Source organism: Ochotona princeps, chromosome 19 (genome assembly GCF_030435755.1).
Source record: "Ochotona princeps isolate mOchPri1 chromosome 19, mOchPri1.hap1, whole genome shotgun sequence".
Lineage (NCBI taxonomy): Eukaryota > Metazoa > Chordata > Mammalia > Lagomorpha > Ochotonidae > Ochotona > Ochotona princeps.
Window position 1 is genome coordinate 15,312,344 of NC_080850.1, and position 24,820 is coordinate 15,337,163.

The 24,820-nt window shown below is 50.1% G+C and overlaps 1 protein-coding gene across 2 annotated transcripts; it reads left to right on the top strand.

Annotated features, from left to right (window-relative positions):
• Positions 1-877: 877 nt before the first annotated feature.
• Positions 878-21,099, top strand: C1QTNF2 (C1q and TNF related 2). Of its 2 annotated transcripts, XM_004587472.4 has the most exons (3): positions 878-1,003; positions 17,478-17,730; positions 20,466-21,099. In XM_004587472.4, the coding sequence occupies exons 2-3, from the start codon at positions 17,487-17,489 to the stop codon at positions 21,077-21,079; spliced, it is 858 nt and encodes a 285-aa protein (XP_004587529.2). In that variant the 5' UTR covers positions 878-1,003; positions 17,478-17,486; the 3' UTR covers positions 21,080-21,099. The 2 variants fall into 2 exon arrangements, with proteins under 2 accessions (XP_004587529.2, XP_058533333.1); XM_058677350.1 differs by lacking the exon at positions 878-1,003 and having other exon boundaries at positions 17,476-17,730.
• Positions 21,100-24,820: the final 3,721 nt, after the last annotated feature.

Below are 24,820 nucleotides of genomic sequence, written 5' to 3' on the forward strand. Positions count from 1 at the left end.
GTAAGCTTTGTGCGGTGGAGCCAGCTGTTAGCCACATGCCCCGGCAGCAAGATGAAGTTATGGTAGTAAGTGCTAACAGGCCGGGGAAGGAACAGTGAGCAACCAAAGCCTGGCCTCTGATGATGTTTTCTTTTCTCCAGTGTCTATTGGCTGTTGAGACAGATTCGCTGTGCCTGTCCTGGGCACAGGGACACTCCAGCAGGACAGACCTCCTCTCAATGATTTGAGGCTGGACCAGGGAGGGAGTGTAGCCAGGGAAGACTCACCTTGCAGGAGGAAAGAAGGGAGGGCTGGGACACAGGGGCCACACAGGAGCCTACAGCACACTGTTTCAGTGCATTATTCACAGCCAGTCAAAAGCCACACTGGGGCATGCAAGCATATTGACACACAGAGAAGGCACTGTGTGCCTACAGGTACCACCCACATGTTATGTAAGTTCACTACATGTGTTCATGCACATTACATACATAACATGCACCAACATGGATATGCAGCTACTGTCGTGTGCACCCAGCCAGTGAATCAAGCTGCTGTCTTCATGTGCACACACAGGCTCTAATGCACAGCCTGACACATGCATGTGTACGCACACACACAGACCTAAATACACACCGCAACTCATGTTGCTGTCACGCTCAGTCTTCCACAGTGTATGGTGAGACCGAAGTTGGTGAAGTTTGTGTGCCTGTCTCTTCAGATGCGCGCACAGGCACCCCCTGCGAACAACAATCACATAGAGCGACACGTTCTTCACACACACTGTTACAGCGACACACCCAAACACACACCAGCACTCCGGGCTTTTTCCAAACCCATGGGAAGAAGAGGCGTGGGCCAGCCCACGTGACCGGGAGGAAGGCGCTCCTGCCCATGACGGGATGGGAAAACTATGCCTGGGGCCGGCGACGGGCCCGGCTGCCGAGGGAGGCGGGGACGCGGATCACGGCTGAGCGCTCTTTCGCTCCGGACGCCCCCGTGGTCGTGACCGGTGGCTGCAAGGGTGAGTGTCCTGCAGCGGGGGCCGGTGAGCGGGTGGGCGGGCGCTGGGGGACCGGGAGGCTTCCCAGGGCGGAGGCAACAATCTGGAGGACGCGGCGGGGAGGGTGCTGCACACTCCCCTCGCGACTTGCTCCCAAATCCTGTATTAAGACTATACTGGGAGTTACTACTGTGGAGAGCTCCGGGTCTCCACGGCCTTGCTGTAGCACAGGGAAGAGCTCTGCCTGCCGTCTGGGTGCCAAGTCCCGCAGCCCTCCCCAGAACCTGACCACAGGTTATCTTCATGTGCTAAGGGGACCAGGCCCAGAGAGCTTCCTGACTTGCTCAGGGATGCACGGAGGGTAACTGAGCCCTCATGATCCTGAGTTCAGGACCAGAGGCAAGAGTCGTAGTTGATTTTTATCAGGTGCATACTCGCAAGCATGTATTCTTCCCGACAGTTTTTTAATTGAATGCGGTCAGGCTAACGGTTCAGAGATGGCAGGCAGAGCTGTGCACCCACTGCTCACAGCTCTCCTCACCCTGCCATCTACCCCACACTACTCATGAGCAAACCTCTTCCCAGTTTACTTTCACTTCCCCTGCTCCTTCCAGGCCCCTGGCTCCCTGCTGCACCAGGAGCTGGTGCAGTCACCCTGGTGTGCTCCTAGCCCAAGGCTCTTTCCTGACAGGGCCAGTCCTTTCTTTGCACACCCTGAATGTGTCTGTCCTCTGCTCGTTGACCACACAACTGTCCTGTTTGGAACCCTTCAAGTGTCCCTTCTTTAGGCCTCTCCCAGGGATCCTATGTTTCCAATGTAGTGCCAAACCAGCAGAGGTAGCAGTGACAGTGTCCTGTAAAGGTCAGCCAGTGAGCAGCCCAGTGAGCAGAGCTGCACCCTCACCCTTCTCACTCACTCTGTTATTTGGCCAATGTCCTTTTCCCACTGCTTGCAGCTGCCCCCTCCTCAGGCACACGACGTCACCTCCTCATCACATTTCCAGATGTCTGACACCTCTCCCTCTCCTAGCAGGGACACCACTCCCACCTGTCTTCTGCTCCCTAAACCCTGGGGTTACCTTTGATTTGAAATGCTGGAAAAGCAATGCCAGTCATCAAGAGAAGCTTAATTCAAAAATGTAAAAAGCCTACAGCTCCTTACCAAGACCCCTGTTCCTCCAGAAATTTCACACGCACCTGGATTCAAAAAGTTCGTGGACAATTATCTTTTCCTTCTGTGTGCCATAAACTTTTTGAAGCCCCTCCCACACGTACGTCTCTGTTTATGTGTCTAACGTTTTAAACTCAAAGAGCTCACACTTTATATTCCTAACTAGAACTTGCTTTTGTTGTTGTTGTTCACTTAACAGAACATCTTGGCCACCTTTACATATCTACAGAATATATTGGCTTTGTTCTTAGAATGGTGTCCTAGCATGTCCCAGTATGAATGGAGATTCTTTTTTCACAAGTGGGGGGGTCATCTTTGAAGCTGCTCTGCCTCCATCAGCATCAGCAAGCTTCCTGACAAATTACTTCTCTCACGCATGCTCTCTTTCTCCCTCTGCAAGTCCCAGTTTTCCCTGTCCTGTTGTTCCTTCTCTTGTCCTGGTCCTGCTCATGAGACATGATTTCCTACCGTCTTGGCCACCGATGCTCGCTGTGGGGTGGAGTGCCTCTTCCCACATTCACAGCCTGCCTGGTTTCATTGTCCGGGTCCTGGGCCTGCCAGCCTGCTTTGCCTCCCCAAGATGACCTCCTGTGGAAATCAGATTTCCCTTCATCACGTTCCACTCGACATTGACTTTGAGAGGAATTCTGTTCCGATAGACTTTCCAGGCGATGCCCCGCCCCCCCCCGGATTTGCTCACACCTAGAAATGGTTCCCTTCCACGCACATACAACCCTGTCTGGACAGTAAGCCTCCTGTTAACAGAGGGGCCGTGACGCGGGACGTGAGCTCTGGGCTCCAAGTCAACAGGCCTGGTATCTACTTTTTTTTAATTTCTTTTCATTTACTGGGTTCTGTTTTGTCTTCTGCCAAGTGGTAATGATTGCATCAACCTCTTAGCGCTATGGGGAGAAATGAAAGGAAACACAAATACCAAAGCTTTGGAGTAAAAGCAGCAGCAGACGCGAGAGTCATGGCTGTTTTCCTCTGGAACAGACTCAGCTGCCGCTGGGGGCTGTGCAGGCCATGGTCATCCTGAGCATGCGTAAGCTTTGGGGAAGGTGGGACCGTGTGCCCTGAGGAATGCAGGCCCTCTATCTTCCTTTGCATCACTACATGGACCACCACAGACTGGGGGCTGGAGCCAGCACAAATTCGTTTCTTACAGTTCTGGGCATGGGATGCCCATGATGAAGCTGCCGGAAGTGGGGTTTTTTTCCAAGGCCTCTCCCCTTGGCATGCAGGTGGTAGCCCCCTCTTGCTGTGTCTGTCCATGATCGTCTCCCTGGGGGGTGGTGTCTGTGTGCGACTCTCTTCTTCATAGAAACGTTCCTGTTATATGGGCTTAGGACTACCCAGACAACTCTTTAAAAAAAAAAAAAAGATCTATTTATTTGTGTTGGAAAGACAAATTTATAGAGAGAAGGAAATGCAGAGAGAAAAAAAACTTCCAATCCAGTTGTTCACTCTCCAAGTAGCTGCAACAGCTGGAGCTGAGCTGATCCAAAGCCAGGAGCCAGGAGCTTCTTTCAGGTCTCCCACACAGGTACAGGGTCCCAAGGCTTTGGGCCATCTTCTACTGCTTTCCTAGGTCACAAGCAGGGTGCTGGATAGGAAGTGGAGCAGCCAGGACATGAATTGGTGCCCATATGGGATCCTGGAGCATTCAAGGTGAGGATTTAGCCATTAGGTTATTTTGTCAGGCCCCAGGCAACTCACTGAACAATAATCACCTTTGTGAAGAGTCTATCTCTAGCAGGTGGATTTTGAGAACACATAATTCAGTTCATCACAACTGTCTTGAGAGCCAGCCAACTGGCATGATCAGCCTTGCCAGATCTTCCAGGTTCTCAAAGAAAAGCCCAAATTCTAATTCCAACATAAAATCTCCCAAGGTTTACCTTGGTAATGATTTCAAAATAAAGGAAACAACACCAAAAGGCAGAGTGCAATCTGTGGCCTTCAGAAGTCCCTTGAGAAGCCAGCCGATGACCTCGTAGATGCTAAGCTGTCATTTATACTGTGGTAGGGTCATATCCTACAGCTTTGATCTTCCTCAGCCAGTTCTCTTACATTGTCATCTTAACCTAAAGCTCACCCCCAAATGACTAAATTGATTTTACAACGTTGTTTGTCTGTTTAAGACTTTTATTTTTTATGTGCTTGAAAAGCAGGTTGACAGATGGTAGGAGTGGGAGAGGAGAGGGAGAGGAGATCTTTCATCTGCAGGTTCAATCCCAAATAATCATACTATTCGGATTTAGAATAGCTGCAAGCCAGGAGCCATGAGCTCCATCCTGGTCTCCTACACGGGTAGCAGTGGCCCAGGTACTCAGAGCACTATCATCCAGGCACATTAGCGAGAAGCTACATGAGAAATAGAGCTCCCAAGACTTGGCCCAGTACTCCAAGGTGGGATGCTGGTGAGTACTGCAAGCAGCAGCTGAACCCGTGGCTCCACAATACCAGCCCCGACACCTTGTTGGAAGTAGAGGACAGCTATGGACATTTCACAACTCTGCATTCATCCCAGGCTATCAGCACCAGCTGCCTTCAGTGGCATTGATGCCACAGCTCCCAGTTGTTCACCCCCACACAGACTCATTAGTACCATCCTCTTACAGGTAAGGAAACAGCAGACTGCTTGTTTATCTCCTCATGGAGCCAACCTTCTCCCCTGATGCTGTTTCCCATTTTCACAAATGAGTATTCAATCAGAATGTTACTGCTATGGGTGCTGCTGGGGGCTGGTTATTGCAATATCTCATGTAATATTCGCAGTCACTTGATGAGGTAGGTGCAAGCAATCAGACTACTCGAGGAAAACATCCCTGAAGATCCCAGATGATTCAGAATTGGTACAATTCACAGTGTACCTGCTGAAGGTGGCAGGTATTTCTGTTTACCTGACAAGAGTGTGATCACAGGGTCTGGCATTGTGGCATGATGGGTTAAACCACCCCCACACACACACTAATGCTGACATCCTCTATGGGTGCTGGTTCAAGTCATGGCTGCTCTGCTTCTGATCCGATTCCCTGATATTGTGCCTGGAAAAGCAATGGGAAGTGACTCAAAAGCTTGGGCCTCTGAACCCACATGGGAGACTCCGACGAAGATTTTAGTTCCTGGCTTCGGCCTGGCCCAACCCAGGTCATTGTGGCCATTTGGGGAGTTAACCAGTGATGGAAAATCTCTGTTTTTCCCTCCTCTCTTTCTCCATAATTCTGTCTTTCAAATAAATAAATATAAATCTTTTGAAGTTCACACACATGACTGAGAAATGGGTTTTTTTTTTAAGATTTATTTATTTTTATTGCAAAGTCAGATATACACAGAGGAGGAGAGACAGAGAGGAAGATTCACTCCCCAAGTTACTGCAGCTTCTGGAGCTGAGCCAATCCAAAGCCAAGAGCCAGGAACTTCTTTCAGGTCTCCCACGCGAGTGCAGGGCACAAAGGCTTTGGGCCATGCTCTACTGCTTTTCCAGGCCACAAGCAGGGAACTGAATGGGAAGCGGGATCACCAAGATATGAACTGGTGCCCATATGGGATCCTGGCTATGACTTTAGCCACTAGGCTATCACGCTGAACCCAAGAAATATTTTTTTAAAAAGTTACTTTGGTTAATAAGTATGCTTTTTTAATATTGCAATCATGTGACTGTATCTTAAACATAGTATATAACTCACAATCCACATTGACTTATAAGCTTCTTCATGAACTTTTGATTTGGAGATTTGAGGTTATTTTAGAGTCCCCATATAAAGTGAAGAAACAGTTTTACATCATCTTCTTTCACAATCGGGTGTTCCAAATAACACTGTATAGTACTGGGTTTCTCAGCCTGCACAAGGAGTCTGAAACCAAAGAGGTGAAATAACTTATCTAGGGCCAAACGGCTAAAAGAGAACACATCTCATTACTATCAGATCAGTCCTGTGCCTGTCTAGTTTCAGACCTGTATCAGAACCTTTGAACTTGGATTCATCAAATTTCCATTACCACAACAAATACATGCCATGGGCTGGTTAGAAGAGGAGGGGACTCATTTTGGCTTATGATTTTGGAGGTTCACAGTCCGAGATCAAGTAGGCTTTGTTGGTTTGGTCGTCTATAGGGTGACAGTGGAAGAGTGTGGGCAGAGGAACTTTCACATGGTAAGCCAGGGGCCAGGGACAGAGAGAAAGTGACTAGATTCTACCAAGGCTTATGCAATCAGACTTCTAATAAGAATTATCTTCCCAGGGCATGCTCCTCAGTAAACTAAGAACCTCCCCTTGACCCACCTCCAGCACACCATGACTGAAGGTTTTGAAAGATTTATTTTATTTATTTAAAAGAGTTACACACAGAGAGGGGGAGAGATAGAGACTTTCCATCTCCTGGTTCTCTCCCCAAATGGTTGCAATGACCACAGCTGGGTCAGGCTGAAGCCAGGAGCCGTGAGTTTCATTCAGGTCTCCCACATGGGTGCAGGAGTCCAACCACTTAGACCATCCTTGGCTACTTTCTCAGGCATATCAGCAGAAAGTTGGACGAGAAGTGGAGCAACCAGTACTCAAATCCGTGCCTATATGGGATACCAATGCTGCAGGTGGCAGCTTAACTCACTAGGCAACAGAGAGAGGGAGGGAAAAGGAGAGAGAACCATCTGCTGGTTCACTCCTCACTTGTCTCCAATGGCTGGGGCTGGGACAGCCAAAGCCAGGAATCTAGAATGCAATCCAGGTCGGCCACATGAAGTAACAACCGAGTCACTTCAGTTATCAACACTGCCTTCTGAGGTTTGCTTTAGCACAAAGTAAGAGTCCGGGCAGAGCCAAGGCATTGAATGTTAGGCACTCTGGTACTGTGGGTGCAAGAATCAGAAACAACACTATTTTGGGGTATCCATACATAAGCCAAGCCATAGCATCAGGGACACTACACAATTGATATTCCATTGCCCACTCCCCAACCTCTGAAGAGATAAATGCTACCGCCATTGATTCATGTCTCTGAACCCTGGAGCATGAACGTGCTCGGTGACTCAGGGGTTTGAGCCGGGACAACACCTCTATGCTTCCCTCAGCACAGAGACAGGTCAGGAGCAAAGGGCAGGCATCCCAGCACTTAGCTTTGAAATACACCTGAGGCCCCATGTGATGGCTCGATAGCTAAATCCTCACCTAGCAAGTGCTAGGATGCTACATGGATGCCGATTTGTGTCCCAACTATGCCACTTCCCATCCAGTTCTATGGGATTGCACCCGTGGGGGAGACGGGGAAGAAGATTCTGGCTCCTGGCTTCAGATTAGCTCAACTCTGGCCATTGCAGGTATTTGGGGAGTGAACCAGCAGATGAAACATCTTTCTCTTTTTTCTCTTATTGTCACTGTAAACCAGATCTGCCATTCCAATAAAAATAAATAAGTCGGGCCCGGCGTGGCCTAGCAGCTAAAGTCCTCGCCTTGAAAGCCCCGGGATCCCATATGGGCGCCGGTTCTAATCCCGGCAGCTCCACTTCCCATCCAGCTCCCTGCTTGTGGCCTGGGAAAGCAGTTGAGGACGGCCCAATGCATTGGGACCCTGCACCCGCGTGGGAGACCTGGAGGAGGTTCCTGGTTCCCGGCTCCGGATCGGCGCACATCGGCCTGTTGCGGCTCACTTGGGGAGTGAATCATCGGACGGAAGATCTTCCTCTCTGTCTCTCCTCCTCTGTGTATATCTGGCTGTAATAAAATGAATAAATCTTTAAAATAAATAAATAAATAAATAAATAAGCCTTGGGCCTAGCGGCTAAAGTCCTCGCCTTGAATGAACCGGGATCTCATATGGGTGCCAGTTCTAATCCCAGCAGTCCCGCTTCCTATCCAGTTCCCTGCTTCTGGCCTGGGAAAGCAGTCAAGGATTGCCTGAAGCTTTGGGATCCTGCACCCGCATGGGAGACCTGGGAAGAAGTTCCTGGCTCCGGATTGGCGCAGCACCACCTGTCGCAGTCACTTGAGGAATGAATCATTGGACAGAAGATCTTCCTCTCTGTCTCTCCTCTCTAAAGTGTATCTGACTTTGCAATAAAAATAAAATAAATCTTAAAAAAAATAAAAATAAGTCTTTTTAAAAAAGGAAAGAAACACAATTCAAGCTAAAGTGAAAATGGAAAATCAGTAGATGTCATAGGGGCCTCCACTTGAAATCCCACAGGATTCATGGTGGCAGGTCAGCACTGTTTCTTTGTTCAATAGCAGTTGGTGACAATTACAACTTGGAAGCAAAATCCTAACTTTTTTTTTTTTTTTGCTTGATTTTCAATACTCATTTATCTTATTTGATTTCCAGAAGGGCAGGAAATAATAAAATGATAATAGTGAATATTTATCACCTCTTACCACATGTCAGGCTGTACTCTAGGAGCATTAAATTCTCGTAACAACATTCCAAGGCAGGGACTACTACCAGCAATATTGGCAAAGTTTATGGCAAGTATGCATTATGAGGAAACTCCGCATGGATTTCAAAAATTCTCTGCACCAAAGTAAACTCACCTTTTATTCCCTTGCCTATGAACTTTTAAAATTTGAATTGATCTATTTTTGTTGGAAAGCCAGATATACAGAGAAAAGGAGATACAGAAAGATCTTTTGTCCATTCCCCAAGTGGCCTCAATGGTCGGCGCTAAGCTGATCCAAAGCTAGGAGCCAGGAGTTCTTTTGGGTCTCCCACGCGGGTGCAGGGTCCCAAGGCTTTGAGCCGTCCTCCACTGCTTTCCCAGGCCACAAGCAGGGAGCTGGATGGGAAGTGTAGTGGCCGGGACATGAATTGGCGCCTGTGTGGGATCCTAGCAGTGCATGCAAAGTGAAGACTACCGCGCCGGGACCTCTTTGAACTTTTTAAAGTGCCCTTCTGTTATTACGTTCCCCATTTTGAAGAACGAGAGAGAAGAAAATTAGATTGTAAAAGGTTCTACAGCAAGTTTATGGGGTTTGAACTCCAGCAGGCACACTAGAGCTCATGTAGTAGCCATTGTATGGCTGTGGGCACTTGAAATGCAGCCAGTCTGAATTGAGGTGATGCAGATATAAAATTAACCCCAAGCTTCAATGCTAGTTAGAGCATGTAAGTGTCTCAGTAGTAATCTGCAGTGATGACATTTGACATAATAATATGTGGGCTACATTAGGCTAAATATGCATAACAAAGTTTAATCTCAACTGTTTTTTACTTTTTTAATATACCAATGGGGCAATTCAAAATGACTTATGGGCTTGCATCATTTTCCTGTCGGACAATGCTGCTCCAACACTTGCTTGCATGCTATTGCTTGTGCCTGGCCTGCCACGTGGAAGCTGGCTCTCCAGAGAGACTGGTCCAGGAATCTGAGCACCCTGGGGCTGCCTTCCCGCCAATCAGCGCAGCAGGGTAATTTAGCTCTCACTGTAGTCCTTGGCCTCCACAGAGTGGAAAACAGTCATGGGCTGAGCCGAAGTCTCATGGCTTTGGCTTTGAGCAGCTCATACCCGGGCCCTCCTTGCACAGAGAAAGCATCCCAAGGCCCAGAGGGGTGGCCCCACTGCCACCAACCCTGTACGCTATCTGTTGATGTGTAAGGGCCTGGAAGGTATCTCTCAGAAGGTCTCATTCTTCAGCTTTAATAGCTTGACTGACTTCCGGTGTGCTTTCAGGAATGTTTGCTGAGACAAACCCATGGCCAGGATTTGTCCTTGGATCACTTTTTCTAGCCTGAGCCAGAAATAGAGAGAAAAACAGCAGGTCAAATATTTTCTGGGGCCTCCTGGGCAGTGGGCCCATGGCTTGTAATCCCCTGTATTTAGACTCGGGCTGCTGAAGCATTTCCAACTGGGCATTGATCTTGAGGTCCCAGGAGAGCGACATTGCATGAGCACTGTGCGAGGTACCGCAGCCAGCACTTCCCTGCTCTTCAGAGCCCTTATCCTTCTGGAGACATTGGAGAGGGCTGTTTCCAATTTGCTTCCTGGAATTCAAGGAGGGCATGGGGTGTTTCTCATTATAGAAGTCTCACTCCCATCAAAGCGGATTTTTCGTGGGCTTCATCCACATGCAAGCTTTGTTCCATTTCATTCACCAGTCGGGTCCCTGTTAGCTCTCAAAGCATATGGGTCAGATTCAGGTGTCCCTCTCCAAGACAGGACAAGCTATACCCGAAAACTCTCTAGGGGATTCTGGTGCGAGGCCAGGGCGTCATCCCTTAGTTCAGCTGCAGTGGTGAAAATTACAATTTTAAGCAAGACTCTTACTGCTGTGTCATGTTCTGCTTTCCATCTGCTGTCGGATTCTCTGAACAACCCCATCAGGCAGCCTGGGCAAGCGTCCCTGCCTGCATCATGACTGGTTGGGGGGCAGGCCCAGATAAGATGGGGTGACCAAAGTTACAAAACCAGAGCTGGGAGCCAGGGGTTTTGCCTCTAAGACCAGTCATCTCACTGGGTTTTGCCTCTAAGACCAGTCATCTCACTGGGTTTTGCCTCTAAGACCAGTTATCTCACTGGGTTTTCCATAGTAGCTGAGTGTGATTTTGTCATACATGTGTTTATCAGAATTTGTGGGAACCTGTGTATGTTACAAGTGATCAGAATGGCACTTCACTTAGGGCTATACCGCAACTACGTGTTGAGCACCTGCTGTACATGGACACTGTGCTGACTTCTGCTGGTCCAACAGAGTGACACACAGGGCCCCCACATTCCTGGACCTTCTAGGGCCTTCCATGAAGAAGAATCAGACAGCTAGGCCAAGAACAAGTGCACGTGGGGCCAGCACAATGGCTCATTGGCTAATCCTCCCCCTGCAAGCAGGGCTCCGGTCCATGTCCTGGCTGCTCCACTTCCCTTCCAGCTCCCTGTTTGTGGCCTAGGAAAGCAGTAGAGGACAGCCCAAAGCCTTAGGACCCTGCACCTGCGTGGGAGCCCTGGAAGAAGCTCCTGGCTCCTAGCTTTGCATTGGCTCAGCTCCAGCTGTTGCGGCCACTTGGGGAGAGAACCAGCTGATGAAAGGATCTTTGTTTCTGTTGTTTCTTCTCTGTAAATCTGCCTTTCCAATAAAAATAAATCTTTACAAAAAATAAACAAACAATAAATCAAGTGCATGCATAATCATACTTCGGGTCAAGTGTTTTGAAAAGAAGAGCAGGGACATTAGGAGAGCCACTGTGGGCCTTGTGATGGGACAGTATTCTCGGAGGAGACCCACATGCCCACTGGTCTATAAGGATGCATCAATACCTGTCTGAAGGCGTCCAAAGAGAAGCCTGGACTGGGGCCATTTGGGGAAGTGTCCCTTCCACTTGGAGTGCTGGTAGAAAGACTCTTAACAGCATCTCCTCTCCCCTGAGCTGAGTACACCATTGTTTCTGCTGGGAGCCAAGGAAGCCAGCTGGCTCTCAGCCACTGAGTGAGACACCACCTGACCTGCCAATGGGGCACTATCCGTGTATTTATGCAAAACTAATACCTTCCAGTCTCCAGAAGGACACTGTTCCACACCCCGGCTTAGTCAGCCCTGATCAAGGCCCAGACAGGTGTTCCTGGAGCCCCACCCGGTAGACCACATTCTAGTGGTCAATGAACATCCCCACTTCTAGTTCTTCTTGCACCACACTTGGCGGCGAGAGCCTGTGTCAGGGACAGGGGGAGGAAAAGAAAGCTGTGGCCTTGAGACTGCAACACTCTAACAACTAGGGTTTTCCTAGAGCAGGGGTATTTATACATCATTAGCTACTTATTGAAGAGATGAGAAGCCCAGGGACTGAGAAAATTAAAGCCAGACTTAAGAACGTGCCCAAGTTTGGCACCTTGTGATTCCATATCTAAAGTTTAGTCATGTAACTTTCTTCTTACATTTTTATTTGTACTTATTTGTTCAAGAAGCAGAGGGACAGAGTTCCCTTCTGGTTCACTCCTCAGTGTGGCTGGAGTTGGGGCTGGGAGCTGGGAAATCAACCCAGTTTTGCATGTGAGTGACAGGGACCCAAATACCTGAGGCATGATTGGTGCCTCCCAGGGTCTGCTTTAGCAGGACACTGCAATCCGGAGCCAGAGACTGAATGACCAGGTCAAACATCCACCCCCTCTAGCATGTGCCCCTTCAGCAGGAAGACTATAATGAAACCTTCTCCATTCAGCTTACACCTCTCAAACTCACAGAAAGGACAATTTAGGAACCAAGCAGTGTTTTGAAGGTGACTACACCATAGTGCTTCCTTTTTTCCAAGCAATTACCCAACTCTTTATGGACCTTCAGCTGTGCGGAGTATTCTAGAAACCCATCCCTGGATGCTGGAAGCCAAGTGGCCAGCTGAGATCCCAGCTCTCGAGGGGGCTTCCGTTTTAATAGAAAGAAACAAAGAGCTGACATCATAGGAGAGAGCCACCCAAGAGGAGGAGGCAGTGGCAAGGGAGACTTGGAAGGGGCAAGTGACCTGGAAGCAAATGCAAAGGGGCAGAGCTGCTGCGTTCCAGGCACCTGGAGCTGGGGGTGCTCCCAGGCCCATGCAAAGCTGCAGGATGAGCAGAAGGAAGGAGGTGCTCAGGCCCCTGTCACTGGGAGCCTTGTGGACCATGACACGGATCCGGTGTTTGGTATTTGCAGCCACTGGCTACTGCAGGGTCTGAGAGGAGAGGCCACTGAATGGTGTTGTGGGTTTTTTTTTTTTTTTTTTTGTATTTTTTTAAAGATTCATTTATTTTTATTGGAAGAGTGACAGAGAGGAAGATCTTCCATCCAATGGTTCACTCCGCAAGTGACCGCAACAGCCAAAACTGAACCAATCCAAAGCCAGGAGTCTGGAGCCTCCTCCAGGTCTCCCAAGCAGGTGCAGGATCCCAATGCTTTGGGCCATCCTCAACTGCTTTCCCAGGCCACAAGCAGGGAGCTGGATGGGAAGCGGGGCCGCTGGGATTGGAACCGGCGCCCATATGGGATCCCAGTGCATCCAAGGTGAGGACCCTAGCCACTAGGCCACTGCGCCGGGCCCTGAATGATATTTTAAAACTGTTTATCTGCACACCACAGGGCATAGAAGGGGATACATGGTTAAAGGAAACCCATGAGAGTGAAATCTCTCTCAAGGCTCAGCACTGGGGCCATGTTTCATGCACTCTGATTTTTTGCCTCAACCCCATTATCACCTGAAGGGTGCGTTGTGTGTGTGTGTGTGTGTGTGTGTGTGTGGTGGGGAGTCAGGACGCAGCGGGTTGCCCCTCCCATCACCTTGGCTAAGCCAGGGGTGAACTTCTGGAGGGACAAGAGGCTTTCTGCAGGCACTGATTTGCCCAAGGACGCCGAGAGAGAAAAAGCTGCAGTCTCACATTTCACAGTCATGATGTGTACGTGGATGTACTCATGGGTACAAAAGAATGAAAATCAAATACAGATAGCCAGAAAAGTTCTGTTGCTGTGTGAGGCTTTGACATAACATCAAGGTCTCTTCTGTAATTTGGGATATTCAGGAGAAAAAAAAATCTAGGAAATGCTGACTTAATGGAAAGCATTTGGGCCCTAGGGGTAACCAAGCCTAAGTTGAAATGTGACCTCTGTCGCTGAGGAGTGAGCTCAGCTGAGCGGCAGGACAAGGAGCAGGTGCAGGGTGGGGCACTCAGGGATGGTCCTGGGGCTGCAGCTGCTGCCCCCTGCTGGTGTACCTTGGGATGAACCCTCTCACTACCCACAGCCTCGGTTTCTTCTGAGAAATGGAGCTGTGAGGATGCACCTTGCTGGCATCTATGGGAAACGTCACCTCCAGCGATGCAGCCAAGGGCTTCACATAGCACTTGCAGCAATGCAGATGGAGTAAGCTCTGCCTCGGTTTCCCCACTGGTAACTGCAGGGGGGTGGATTAGTCCCTTGAGACTCTCCTGAAATTTGTGGTTCTCAATACAGTTTAAAGGGCCAGCAGAATTCAGTTGCCTGGATTTTTTAGGGCCTTGGCCGTCCCTCTTGGCAGCCCCATGGTGTGGAGAGTGGGGTGAAGGTGGGGCACAGGGCTGTTATTCTTAGAAGCACCCTGGAGGCAGGAGACTCTCTTCTCCCGCCCACTGACTTTGGAGCCAGAATCTAGGTTCCTGCTTTTATTTCCCAAACAGTCCCTGGCTGGAGCTGCCAGCACAGCCTCTGGGGCCGCAGCAGCCTGACTCTGAGCAAATCCCTCCTCCCTGCCATCCCAGAGTCCCTGCTGCCCTGAAGCACGGGGCAGCAGGAGGAGGAAGGGGGCCTATCCAGCCAGCTGTCACCAAGAGGCTCTGAGGAGTGTGTGCCAGGATGTTAGAAAGAGAGAGAGGCTTCAGCTGAGACAGATGGTCCCTGCTCATCCAGCTGTCTCCTTCCTGCCTGTTCAGCTCTTTGCAAAATCCTCACCTGTCCCCAAGGACTCGCCCCTATCTGCTTCCCTCCTCTCTCTCCAGTAATGCAAAAGGCTGGCAGGTTAGAACTTTCCAGACCATTTTAAATCTGCTTTGGAAAGTCAGTTTCTATTGGAAGTGGGGGTTGGGAGAATGGGGGTCACAGAGCAGACATGTCCAGAAGAAACACCTGCCAGCCTTCCAAAACTCTCCCCACCCAGCAGACCAGAGAAGGCGGCTGCTCACTGGGTCTGTGGAGTGTCTGGCTCCCGGTTTCCTGGAAGCACCTGCCATGTGGGTCATGTTTCCAAGAGGTCTGCTAGGGTTGCCTGCCTACCTCTTCTATTATTCAGGCAACTTATGTGGAGCAAGTGCAGCAGCAGAATTATAATCAAACTGCTCCCCCGCCCCCATATCTCCCTCAGCTCCTGTGTAACGCAGCCACCTCCACCCACGCAGTCAGCAGCCCCCACCTTCCAGCATTCTCCCACTGGCGTTAGACACAACCCCTCTGCCTGCTTGTTCCCAACCACACAGGTGTCAGTTGGACATTCTTGACCTGACAGAGTGCCAGGAGCCATGGAATTGTAAATTCTGTGCCCTGACTGTGTGGCATGCAGTAGCTCATTTGTCTTGGTGCCAAAAGAGCATTTCAAGTTCCAGATCCTCATACATTTTGCTAACTCATATTTATGCAGTGCCTACAGCAAAAAAAATGTGTCACTCTGCCAACATCACTTCCCTTACGCGGTGTGATGGGCCTTCCTCACTCCTGAGCACAGAGCTAGCCCTGGCTCTGTGATCCTGTGCCAGGATCACCAAGGTCCCTGGGTAGACTGGGGGTGGGGGACACAGGAGCTGTATACACTGTGTAGTGTAACCCTTTTTCCTATGAGCACTCAGCTACTGATGGCAGCATAAAGGCGGGCTGCATAGGGGACCTGTGGTCGAATGACCTGGCCGCATGCCATGCCCACAGTCCTAACCTTTCCCAATGCCAGACAAATCCCACCAACACAAAGGTCTATTCTCACCAGTTACCCTCCTCCAGCTGGCTACAGAGAGGAATGTAACCTGTCGTCCCTGGCTGCTTCTCTGCGCTTGACTGGTAGATTCACACAACACTTTTCCCTCCGTGCCTGGCTTATTTCACTTAGCATAAACTTCTCCAAGCTTATCCAGATTGTTGCAAAAGGCAGAATTTCCTTTTGGGGGGTTGGTGTGGTGGCACAGTGAGTTAAGTTGCCCACCTACAACACCAGCATTCCATAGTGGAATACCAGTTCAAGTCCTGGCTGTCCCGCTTCCAACCCAGCTCCCTAATGCACCTGGGAAAGCAGTGGGAAATGGTCCTGGCACTTGGGCCCCTGCCACTCACACAGGGCAGACAGATGGAACTCCAGGCTCCCGGATTCAGCCAAGGGGCCAGCTCCAACCATACTGGCTATTGGAGAAGTGAGCCAGGTGTTTTTCTCGCTCTCTCCCTCTCTGTCTCACAATCTTACTTTCAAATAAATAAATAAGTCTAGAAACAAAAAAGGTTTTCTGGGCCTGGTGCTATGGCTCAGTTGGCTAAATCCTTACTATGTGCCAGGATCCCATATGGGTGCCGGTTTGTATCCCGGCTGCTCCACTTCCCAGCCAGCTCCCTGCTTGTGGCCTGGGAAACCTGCACCCACATGGGAGACCCAGAAGAAGCTCCTGGCTCCTGGCTTTGGAATGGCTCAGCTCTGGCTATTGCAGCCATTTGGGGAGTGAACCAGAGCATGAGTGAACAGATCTCTGTCTCTCCTTCTCTCTGTAGATCTGACTTTCCAATAAAAATAAATCTTCAAAAAAAAAAAAAACGGTTTTCTGTTTTGACGGCTGAGCAATATTCCCCTGTAGGTACTTCCTGCATTTCTTGATCCATTCATCTCTTGAGAAACCCCTCAGCTGTTTGCATGTCTTGTATGTTATAAATGATGTTCAGTGAACATGAGAATGCAGGAGACCCTGGAGACCCCATTTCCAGTTCTTTTGGATTCATACCCAAGAGTGTGATTGCCGCATCCCAGCATCTTTTGCATTTTCAAATGTTCCTGGAACCTCAATACTGCTGTCCTGGCTGCCCTACCAGTTATCTTCCCTCTCTCTTTGCTTTTTTCCCCCTGTTAATAGTAGGACAGTGAAATTCTACTTTCTGCTATAAGGTGCCCAATTCATAGGGATTTTTAGTATGCACATTTTTTCCAATTTTTCCAGGTTTGTTTGTTTATTTGAAAGGCAGAGTGACAGGTCTGGGGGAGGGCTGAGAGTAGACCACCTGTGCATGCGCAACACACGGGTCTCCAGCGAGCTCAGACTACTGTAGACTCCTGGCTCTGCAGGGCCTTGTCCACACCCCAGGTGTGCCCCCTGGTGGTGGCATGACGTGGACACGTCACTCCACTTGCAGAGTCTCCATGGCCTCCCCTAGCCCACGAGGTGTGTGTGGTGATGATGGGGTCGTGTGTGGAGAGCTCTGAGCAGGGATTCAGCACACGGGCAGCTCCTGGGAGAAGTGCTGGTCCCATAGCTGGCCAGTGCAATGTAGGTGATGAATGGTTTGCAAGCTCCCATCAACACAAGCCTCACCTTTCCGCACCTGCGACTCTGAGTGCCCCGAGACAAGCATCCTCCCGCTACACGCCTAAGCCTTTCTGCCCCCGTGACCTCCCACACATGTCACTACTGGAATGAAGCTAGGAAGCATTTCTCTCCACCCACCTAGCTCCTCGCAGGCCTGCCTCCCTCTCGTCCTCTCTGGAGGTCGACCGTGTGAAGTTGAGCACTTCACGGTCAGCGCCACTCCACCATGTGTACTGGGCACATAACTCGTGTAAGGTGTCCCCCAAGACAGCACAGCACCGCCCAGAGCAAGGGGATAGAGACACAGACCTTCCTGCGGACGGCCACCCTCCTGCCATTGCTCTCTTGCCTCCCACAGGTGCCCATCATGATTCCCTGGGTGCTCTTGGCCTGTGCCTTCCCCTGTGCTGCTGACCCACTGCTCGGTGCCTTCACTCGCAGAGACTTCCAGAAGGGGTCCCCTCAGCTGGTCTGCAGCCTGCCTGGCCCCCAGGGTCCACCTGGTCCCCCGGGAGCTCCCGGACCCTCAGGAATGGTGGGAAGAATGGGACTTCCCGGCAAAGACGGCCAGGATGGCCAAGACGGAGAGCGGGGAGACAGCGGAGACGAAGGTAGGCAGCCCAGCACCTGCTCCTCTGATCCCCGGCCCGGGTTGACTGCATCTGGCATGGAGGGGATTCCTAAACCAGTATTCATCCCTTTCACTGCACACAAATCAGTGTCTCTATAAACAGAACAGTACCTTCTAAGGTGACTGTATCAAACCTCTGTCCTGCCCCCCACTGCAACCTGGAGGGATGGGGAGACCTGACATGTAACCCAGAGAAAGCCAGGTCCCCAGAGTTCGCTCAGGAGGGCATCTAGGCACCTTGAAGCACCATGTACTCTTATGCACACACACACCCCTCCACTCAGGTCTCGGACAAGAAAGGCCATGCTTCCAGAAGGATCTAGCAGGGAAACCTAGAAGGATGCCTCCCTCAGGAGTGGCATGTTCCACTTTGTCACCTCAAAAGCCCCAGGCCACCCCACTGTGTCTATACCTTCTCTTCTCGCAGCACTTTCTTGTGCCTTTTGGGTATTGCATGTTCTCCAGGAACAGCTTTGTGACTTTTCTTACTTTCTGTTTTTTCCCATACTCTGTTAATTAATCTTTAATGACAAAAGTTATACACAATGCACTGTCAAGAAAATCTCCAAAAACACAGAGCTAATGCTGTAATTCCCGCCCCTTCGCATTCTGCCTGTGGCCTCCAGAGGGAGCCACTTGGTATGGCCGGGAGGGACTCCCTCCGCCTTTGTCTGGGCGTTCACTAATGCGTTTACAAACCCCAGCTGTTGCCAGACGCTCAACCTAAACAATCGTTCCTGAAAATTAAACATTCAGGAATTAAATGCCTTTTGGGAATCAATTTCCCCAAATATGGAAAATAAGAGAAATACACAAGTATTACATGTGAACCCCCAAACTCTTCAGACCCGTGAAATACGAGGGGTAACTTCGAAAGGTTGAAAAAAACAAATGGAAGTAAAAGTAAGGCATCCTTGGGCTGCTTGGCTTCCGGCACCTGCTACGGCGCACCCTGGCAGCAGCGACGGCTCAGGCTGGGCCACTGCCCAGCTGCGAGAACTAGATTGGGCTCTCGCCTGCTGCCATGAGCACGGTGCAACCAGACTGCTGTGAGCGTTCGAGGAATAAAAGAGCCAACAAGAGATCTCTGCCTGTTCTCTTTCTCCTGCTCTCTCATCTTCTCAAACATACAACAAATAAAGTTAAAACATTTCTAAAAGTTTTTTTGGTGCAGAAAAATTATGAAATCTACACATACTTTTCTCATACTACGCATTTTCCTTGAACTTTTCAAGATGCCACATAGACCAAGGCAACATTTTAGGACGTGAAGTGCCTCGACTCTTTCCTTGCTCCCCCACACATGTAGTGGGACGCATCAGTGACACTGGGAGGCTGGTAGTGCCAGCAAGCATGAGGGAGAGTGAGCCATCACTTCCATCACTTTCAAAGCATCCACACCCCATTCTGCCACTCTACCATGTCTACAGTTGATTAAGCTGTAATGTAAATCTTGATTTTTTTTGTTGTTATTGTTGTTTAAAATGTTGCATTGGAGCTGGTATTATGCCATAGCTGGTAAGCCACCCCTGCAATACCAAAATCCCATATGGGTACTGACTCATGTCCTGTTAGCTCCACTTCCAGTCCAGCTGCCTGCCTGGATTCAAGTGCTTGGGCTCCTACCCCCACAAGGGAGACTCAGATGAAGCTCCTGGCTCCTGATTTTGGCCTGTGACAGCCATCTGGGGTGTGTGGACCAGGGGGTGCAAGATCGCTCTCTGTCTCTCACTCTTTCTCTGTAGCTCTAACTTCCAATGAATAAATCTTTAAAATAAAATGTGCCACTGAGAGGTATAAATATAATGTCCCCTGCATAACAACTGGCCAAAAATGTTGTCTTGAGAGAAGTGTACAATTTATGCAAAAAGAACATGGAAAGGCAAAGATATTCTGCAGGAAGACACCGTGGGATGGGGTTCTGTGGGACTTGCTACCTATGACGTGGCAATGCTTATCCTAGGCCAGGCCCCAGTCAATGCATCTAAATAGGCACAGAAATATTCTGCCACCCGCCGCTTCCTCCTAAAAGCATATTAAAGAGGCTTGCTATAGTGTGTGAAAGTCGGCCTCGGTCTTTTCAACTCCTGCTTAGAATTCTGCAGCAGATGATGGAACATGATTCTTTAATCATTTCCTTCTGGGAAGGTGCTGCTCTTTTCTTGTTTTGTCAATGTTTGTTTATTTAAGAGCCAGACAAAGCCATCCTCTAGTTCATTCCCCACATGCCTACAGTGGCTGGTGCTGGGCCAATGTCAAGGCTGGTAAATCAATCCAGTTCTTTCATTTGGGAGGCAGGGACCCAATGACTTGAGCCGTCACTGCTGCCTCCCAGGATCTGTGCTGGGGAGGAAACAGACGGGAGTCAGACTCCGACATGGACCAGGTGCTCTCATCGGGGAGGCATGTACCACTGGACCAGGCACCTGCTCCCTGCTGTTATGTCTTGCCACCGTGGGCGAGGCTGCAATTAAAACCCCCTGCACGTAGTCCAGGCTCTGCACCCAAGGCAGAGATTTTACCAAGATCAAAGTGTTAAAGACAAGAGGTTCTTCCGACTCCCTTCTCAACATACTGCTTCCAGCATAGCCCACGAAAGCACGGGTCCTTTCCTCGACCGTGAGGCTCCAGCTGCGGGGATGGAAGGCCAAGGCCCTCAGCCTGTGTTGGGGCCTGCGAGGGCCCCTCTGTAACACCTGCTGCTCTGTCTTCTAGGTCCACCTGGCCGGACAGGTAATCGGGGAAAGCCAGGACCCAAGGGCAAGGCTGGGGCCATTGGGCGGGCTGGCCCTCGCGGTCCCAAGGGGGTCAGCGGTGCCCCCGGGAAGCATGGCACACCAGGCAAGAAGGGACCCAAGGGCAAGAAGGGAGAGCCAGGTCTCCCAGGCCCCTGCAGCTGTGGCAGTAGCCATGCCAAGTCGGCCTTCTCAGTGGCAGTGACCAAGAGCTACCCACGGGAGCGGCTGCCCATCAAGTTTGACAAGATTCTGATGAATGAGGGAGGCCACTACAACGCATCCAGTGGCAAGTTCGTCTGCGGCGTGCCGGGAATCTACTACTTCACCTATGACATCACACTGGCCAACAAGCACCTGGCCATAGGCCTGGTACACAACGGCCAGTACCGCATCCGGACCTTCGACGCCAACACAGGCAACCACGATGTGGCCTCGGGCTCCACCATCCTGGCGCTCAAGCAGGGCGACGAGGTCTGGCTGCAGATCTTCTACTCGGAGCAGAACGGACTCTTCTACGACCCCTACTGGACAGACAGCCTCTTCACAGGCTTCCTCATCTATGCCGACCAGGACAATCCCAATGAGGTGTAGACCGGCTGCGGTACCAGGTATCTGGCCGCAGGATTCGTGCTGGGGCCTCACCTGCTAGCCTCTGCCTCTTTTTTTTTTTTTTTTTCCTTCATCATTAAATCTAAGGCTTTTTATTCACCTGTCTATCTCATTTTTTTTAGCGTCCACGGAATAGCAGGCGCTGTGCTGTACCCTGGAAGAATGGCTGTGAGGCAGGACACACGGTCTTAATCTCTGTGGGCCTCCAATCCAGTGGGATAAATGAGCAACTACTGTAAGTGTTAGGCCAGGACGGAAATGAACACATCATGACTGTGAGTGACAAAGGGAACCGGAGACAGGGAAGGAAGCTCTGTGGGTTTTGTTTTAATTTACCTAGAGTAAGTCTGCAAATGTTCACACACGCAATGAATTTTTACTTGTGTGCACATCTTTGTAATGCTACATAAGGAACAGTCTCTCCAGCCAGTGGAAGAAGCATCTCTGTTTCCTCCCTCTCTTCTCTGTTGTTCTGCCTTTGAAGTAGATAGATGTAAGAGCATATATATACATATATATTTTTAATTTATTGTGCACTAAAAATCCAAGTAATATATCATATATTAAATATATAGTGTATTTTCTGATGGAGGTTTAATATATATAATTTATATTTATTTATACATAATCATAAATATAAAATATATTCTGCATTATGTATTATATGTGATCAATATAGTCATGTTAGAATATATGCTATATATTATAATATGTGTATTGAATATATGATATATATATATATTTTAAAGATTTATTTGTTTTTATTGGAAAGACACATTTTACAGAGAGAAGGAGACACAAAGATCTTTCATCCACTGGTTCACTCCCCAAGTGGTCTGAGTGGCCGGAGCTGAGCCAATCTGAAGCCAGGAGCCAGGAAGTTCTTCCAGGTCTCCCACACAGGTGCAGGGTCCCAAGGCTTTGGGCCGTCCTCTGTTGCTTTCCCAGGCCACAGGCAGGGAGCTGGATGGGAAGTGGAGCTGCCAGGACAGCAACCAGTGCCTATATGGGATCCCGGCGCGTGCAAGGTAAGGATGTCAGCTACCAAGCTACCACGCCAAGCCCAAAGAGGTGCATGTTTAAGTCCAGTGGGAAGGTGGATCAATGGGAAGACCTCAGGGAAGGAGTCTTCAGGCCAATGGAGCAGCAAGCACAAAACCCTGGCCACAGGAAGGAGCTGGGCATGTCTGAAGACCTGCCTGAGGACAGAGCAAAGGGGCAGGATGAGAAAGGAGAGGGCTTCATGAGGCAGGGAGGCAAGCAGAGCATTCCAGGCCACGCGGAGTTCATCACTCTTGGGGAAGCTGAACAAGACACATGGCGGGTGTGGCACTGAAAGGGGGAGGGCCGCCTTGAATCCATTCACAGTGTGAGTGTGACTTGTCCGTCACAAATGCCAGCGCTTCGTTTTCAGTGACTGGTCACTTGCAGGCCTGCTTCTGGGTCCACACCGCCCTGAGAGCCGCTGCCCCGAGGGGACAGAGTTAGAGATTCCACATGCTTCAGTCTCACTGCTGACCCACGGGTTTCCTTGTGCGCAGAACTGAGGGCCTGCAAAGCCAGCACATGAAGTGGCCTATGCTGTCACAGCCCCCACAGATCAGTTGCTGGAGAGGCACTTTCCTGACCACCTGTTCTGACAGACCCCCAGCTGGAGCCCCCAGGGACAGGGAACACTGCTCAGGGTGTTCCATGGCATAAGTAAGACAGGATTTATTTAAATAACTCCATTCTCAGCCCAGCGCGATAGGCTAACACTTAAAGTCCTCTCCTTGCACGTGTTGGGATCCCATACAGGCACCGATTCTAATCCCAGCAGCCCAGCTTCCCATCCAGCTCCCTGCTTGTGGCCTGGGAAAGTAGTCGAGGACGGCCCCAAGCCTTGGGATTCTGCACCAACGTGGGAGACCTGGAAGAGCTCCTGGCTCCTAGCTTCAGATCGGTTCAGCTCCAGTCATTGCAACCACTTGGGGAGTGAATCAACGGATGGAAGATCTTCCTCTCTGTCTCTCCTCCTCTCTGTATATCTGCCTTTCCAATAAAAATAAATATTTTTCAAAGAGTGAGGGAGGCACTCACTTCATACGCCGAAACTAACAAGAGTGCCAAAATGCAGTGATCTAATTAATGTTTCACTCAATGTTTTCACAAACAAATTAGGGCAGAATGCTCAGTGATGAACGAAATATCACAATGCTACGTGAAGACAGGGCAGGAGGGAGGCGGTTGTGGGGATTGGAGACGCCGCTCTTCTCCCTGCCTGTCATCTCCACTGCTGCCACCAGGGGGCGAGCTTCTACTGCGCAAAGCGCCAGCCCATAGGCACTGAGAGGCAGGGCCATTTCCCTGGTCTCCTAGGAAGCTTGATTTCTAGACTGAGAGCAAACAAGAAAACCAAGAGATCCATGTTCTCGTTATTCTGAGAGCATAACCCAGTGCTGGGAAAACGAAAAAGAATAAAGAAGCAAACGATGAACCTGCCCCTGGTGTTGTCGGAGACATTGGACCATCAAATACACAGCAGCCGGTCCAGGAAACTGGAAAGCCGGGTTCCAGGCCTGCTCCATCTTCTGATTCCCTGTGCGGCTTTGGCCACTCCTGGTGGCCTCAGTTTCCCAGCTATAACATGAAAGGTTGGGTTAGATGATCCCTGAGCCCATGTAGACATCAACATCTATGTTACAATCTCCAAAACAGAGCCAGGAAAAGAGCTACGGCTTCCACAGTGTACAAGAACACAGCTGCTGGCATCGGGTCAGCGCGCTGTGACAGGCCGCGTGCCCACTGCCAGCCTTCTGCTTCCGATGCTCCGCCAGGACGCCGTGACACTTGCCCCCACCACAGGGCCTCTGAGTGCACCTGACCTGTGAGGGAGGGGCTTCCATCTGCCTAAAGGAGCTCCACTTGCTGACTTCCACGCCAGAACTGTGACGGGAGCCAGGGCTTCTCCTTGCTGGTGTCACCCGGGCCACTCAGAGACCCGGAGCTAATAGCTTTTCTTATTTAAAAACAAAAAAGACATTCTTCATCTGCTCTGTGATTTTTGCATCAGAATACCTCCGATTTGAAAGTCAGAGAAGCCCCCTCCCCCAGGGCATGACAAGGGAAAGGGCGAGTCCAGACCTTAAAGGCCACTGGGCAAGATGAGGAGGGCACAGAGCCCAGACTGCGAAGGCCAGTGAGTGACACAAAAGTCTCCTGGTCCCCAAGTAGAAAGAACCACCACAGGATCATTTTAGGTGGGCGAGTGGTACGCAATCAGACTTAGGATTGCAAAATACCACTCTTGGGGCTGGGGATGAGATGCAGTGTGTTAAGCTGCCACCTGCAGTGTCCGTATTCTCCACCTCCAATCCAGCTCCTTACTAAAGCACCTAGGAAAGCAACAGAAGACAGTTGGATGCTTGGGTCCCTGCACCCACATGCGAGGCACAGATGGAAGTCCAGGCTCCTAGCTTTGGCCTGGCTCACCCCGGCCATTGCAGCCACGTGGGGAATGACAGTAGATGAAAGATCATTCTCTCCCTGTCACTCCTTTTTCGAAAAAAAAAAAAAAAAAAGATTTATTTACTTTTATTGGAAAAGCAGATTTACGGAGAGAAGAAGAAGAAACAAAGGGAAAACTCTTCCATCCACTGGCTAACTCCCCAAATAGCCGCAGTAGCTGGAGCTGAGCTAATACAAAGACAGGAGCCGGGAGCTTCCTCTGAGTCTCCCACATGA

Coding starts and splice junctions, on each gene's coding strand:
- C1QTNF2 (XM_004587472.4), top strand. CDS start 17,487: ATGATTCCCTGGGTGCTCTTGGCCTGTGCCTTCCCCTGTGCTGCTGAC. Junction 17,731..20,465: donor GGGAGACAGCGGAGACGAAG/GTAGGCAGCCCA, acceptor TCTGTCTTCTAG/GTCCACCTGGCCGGACAGGT.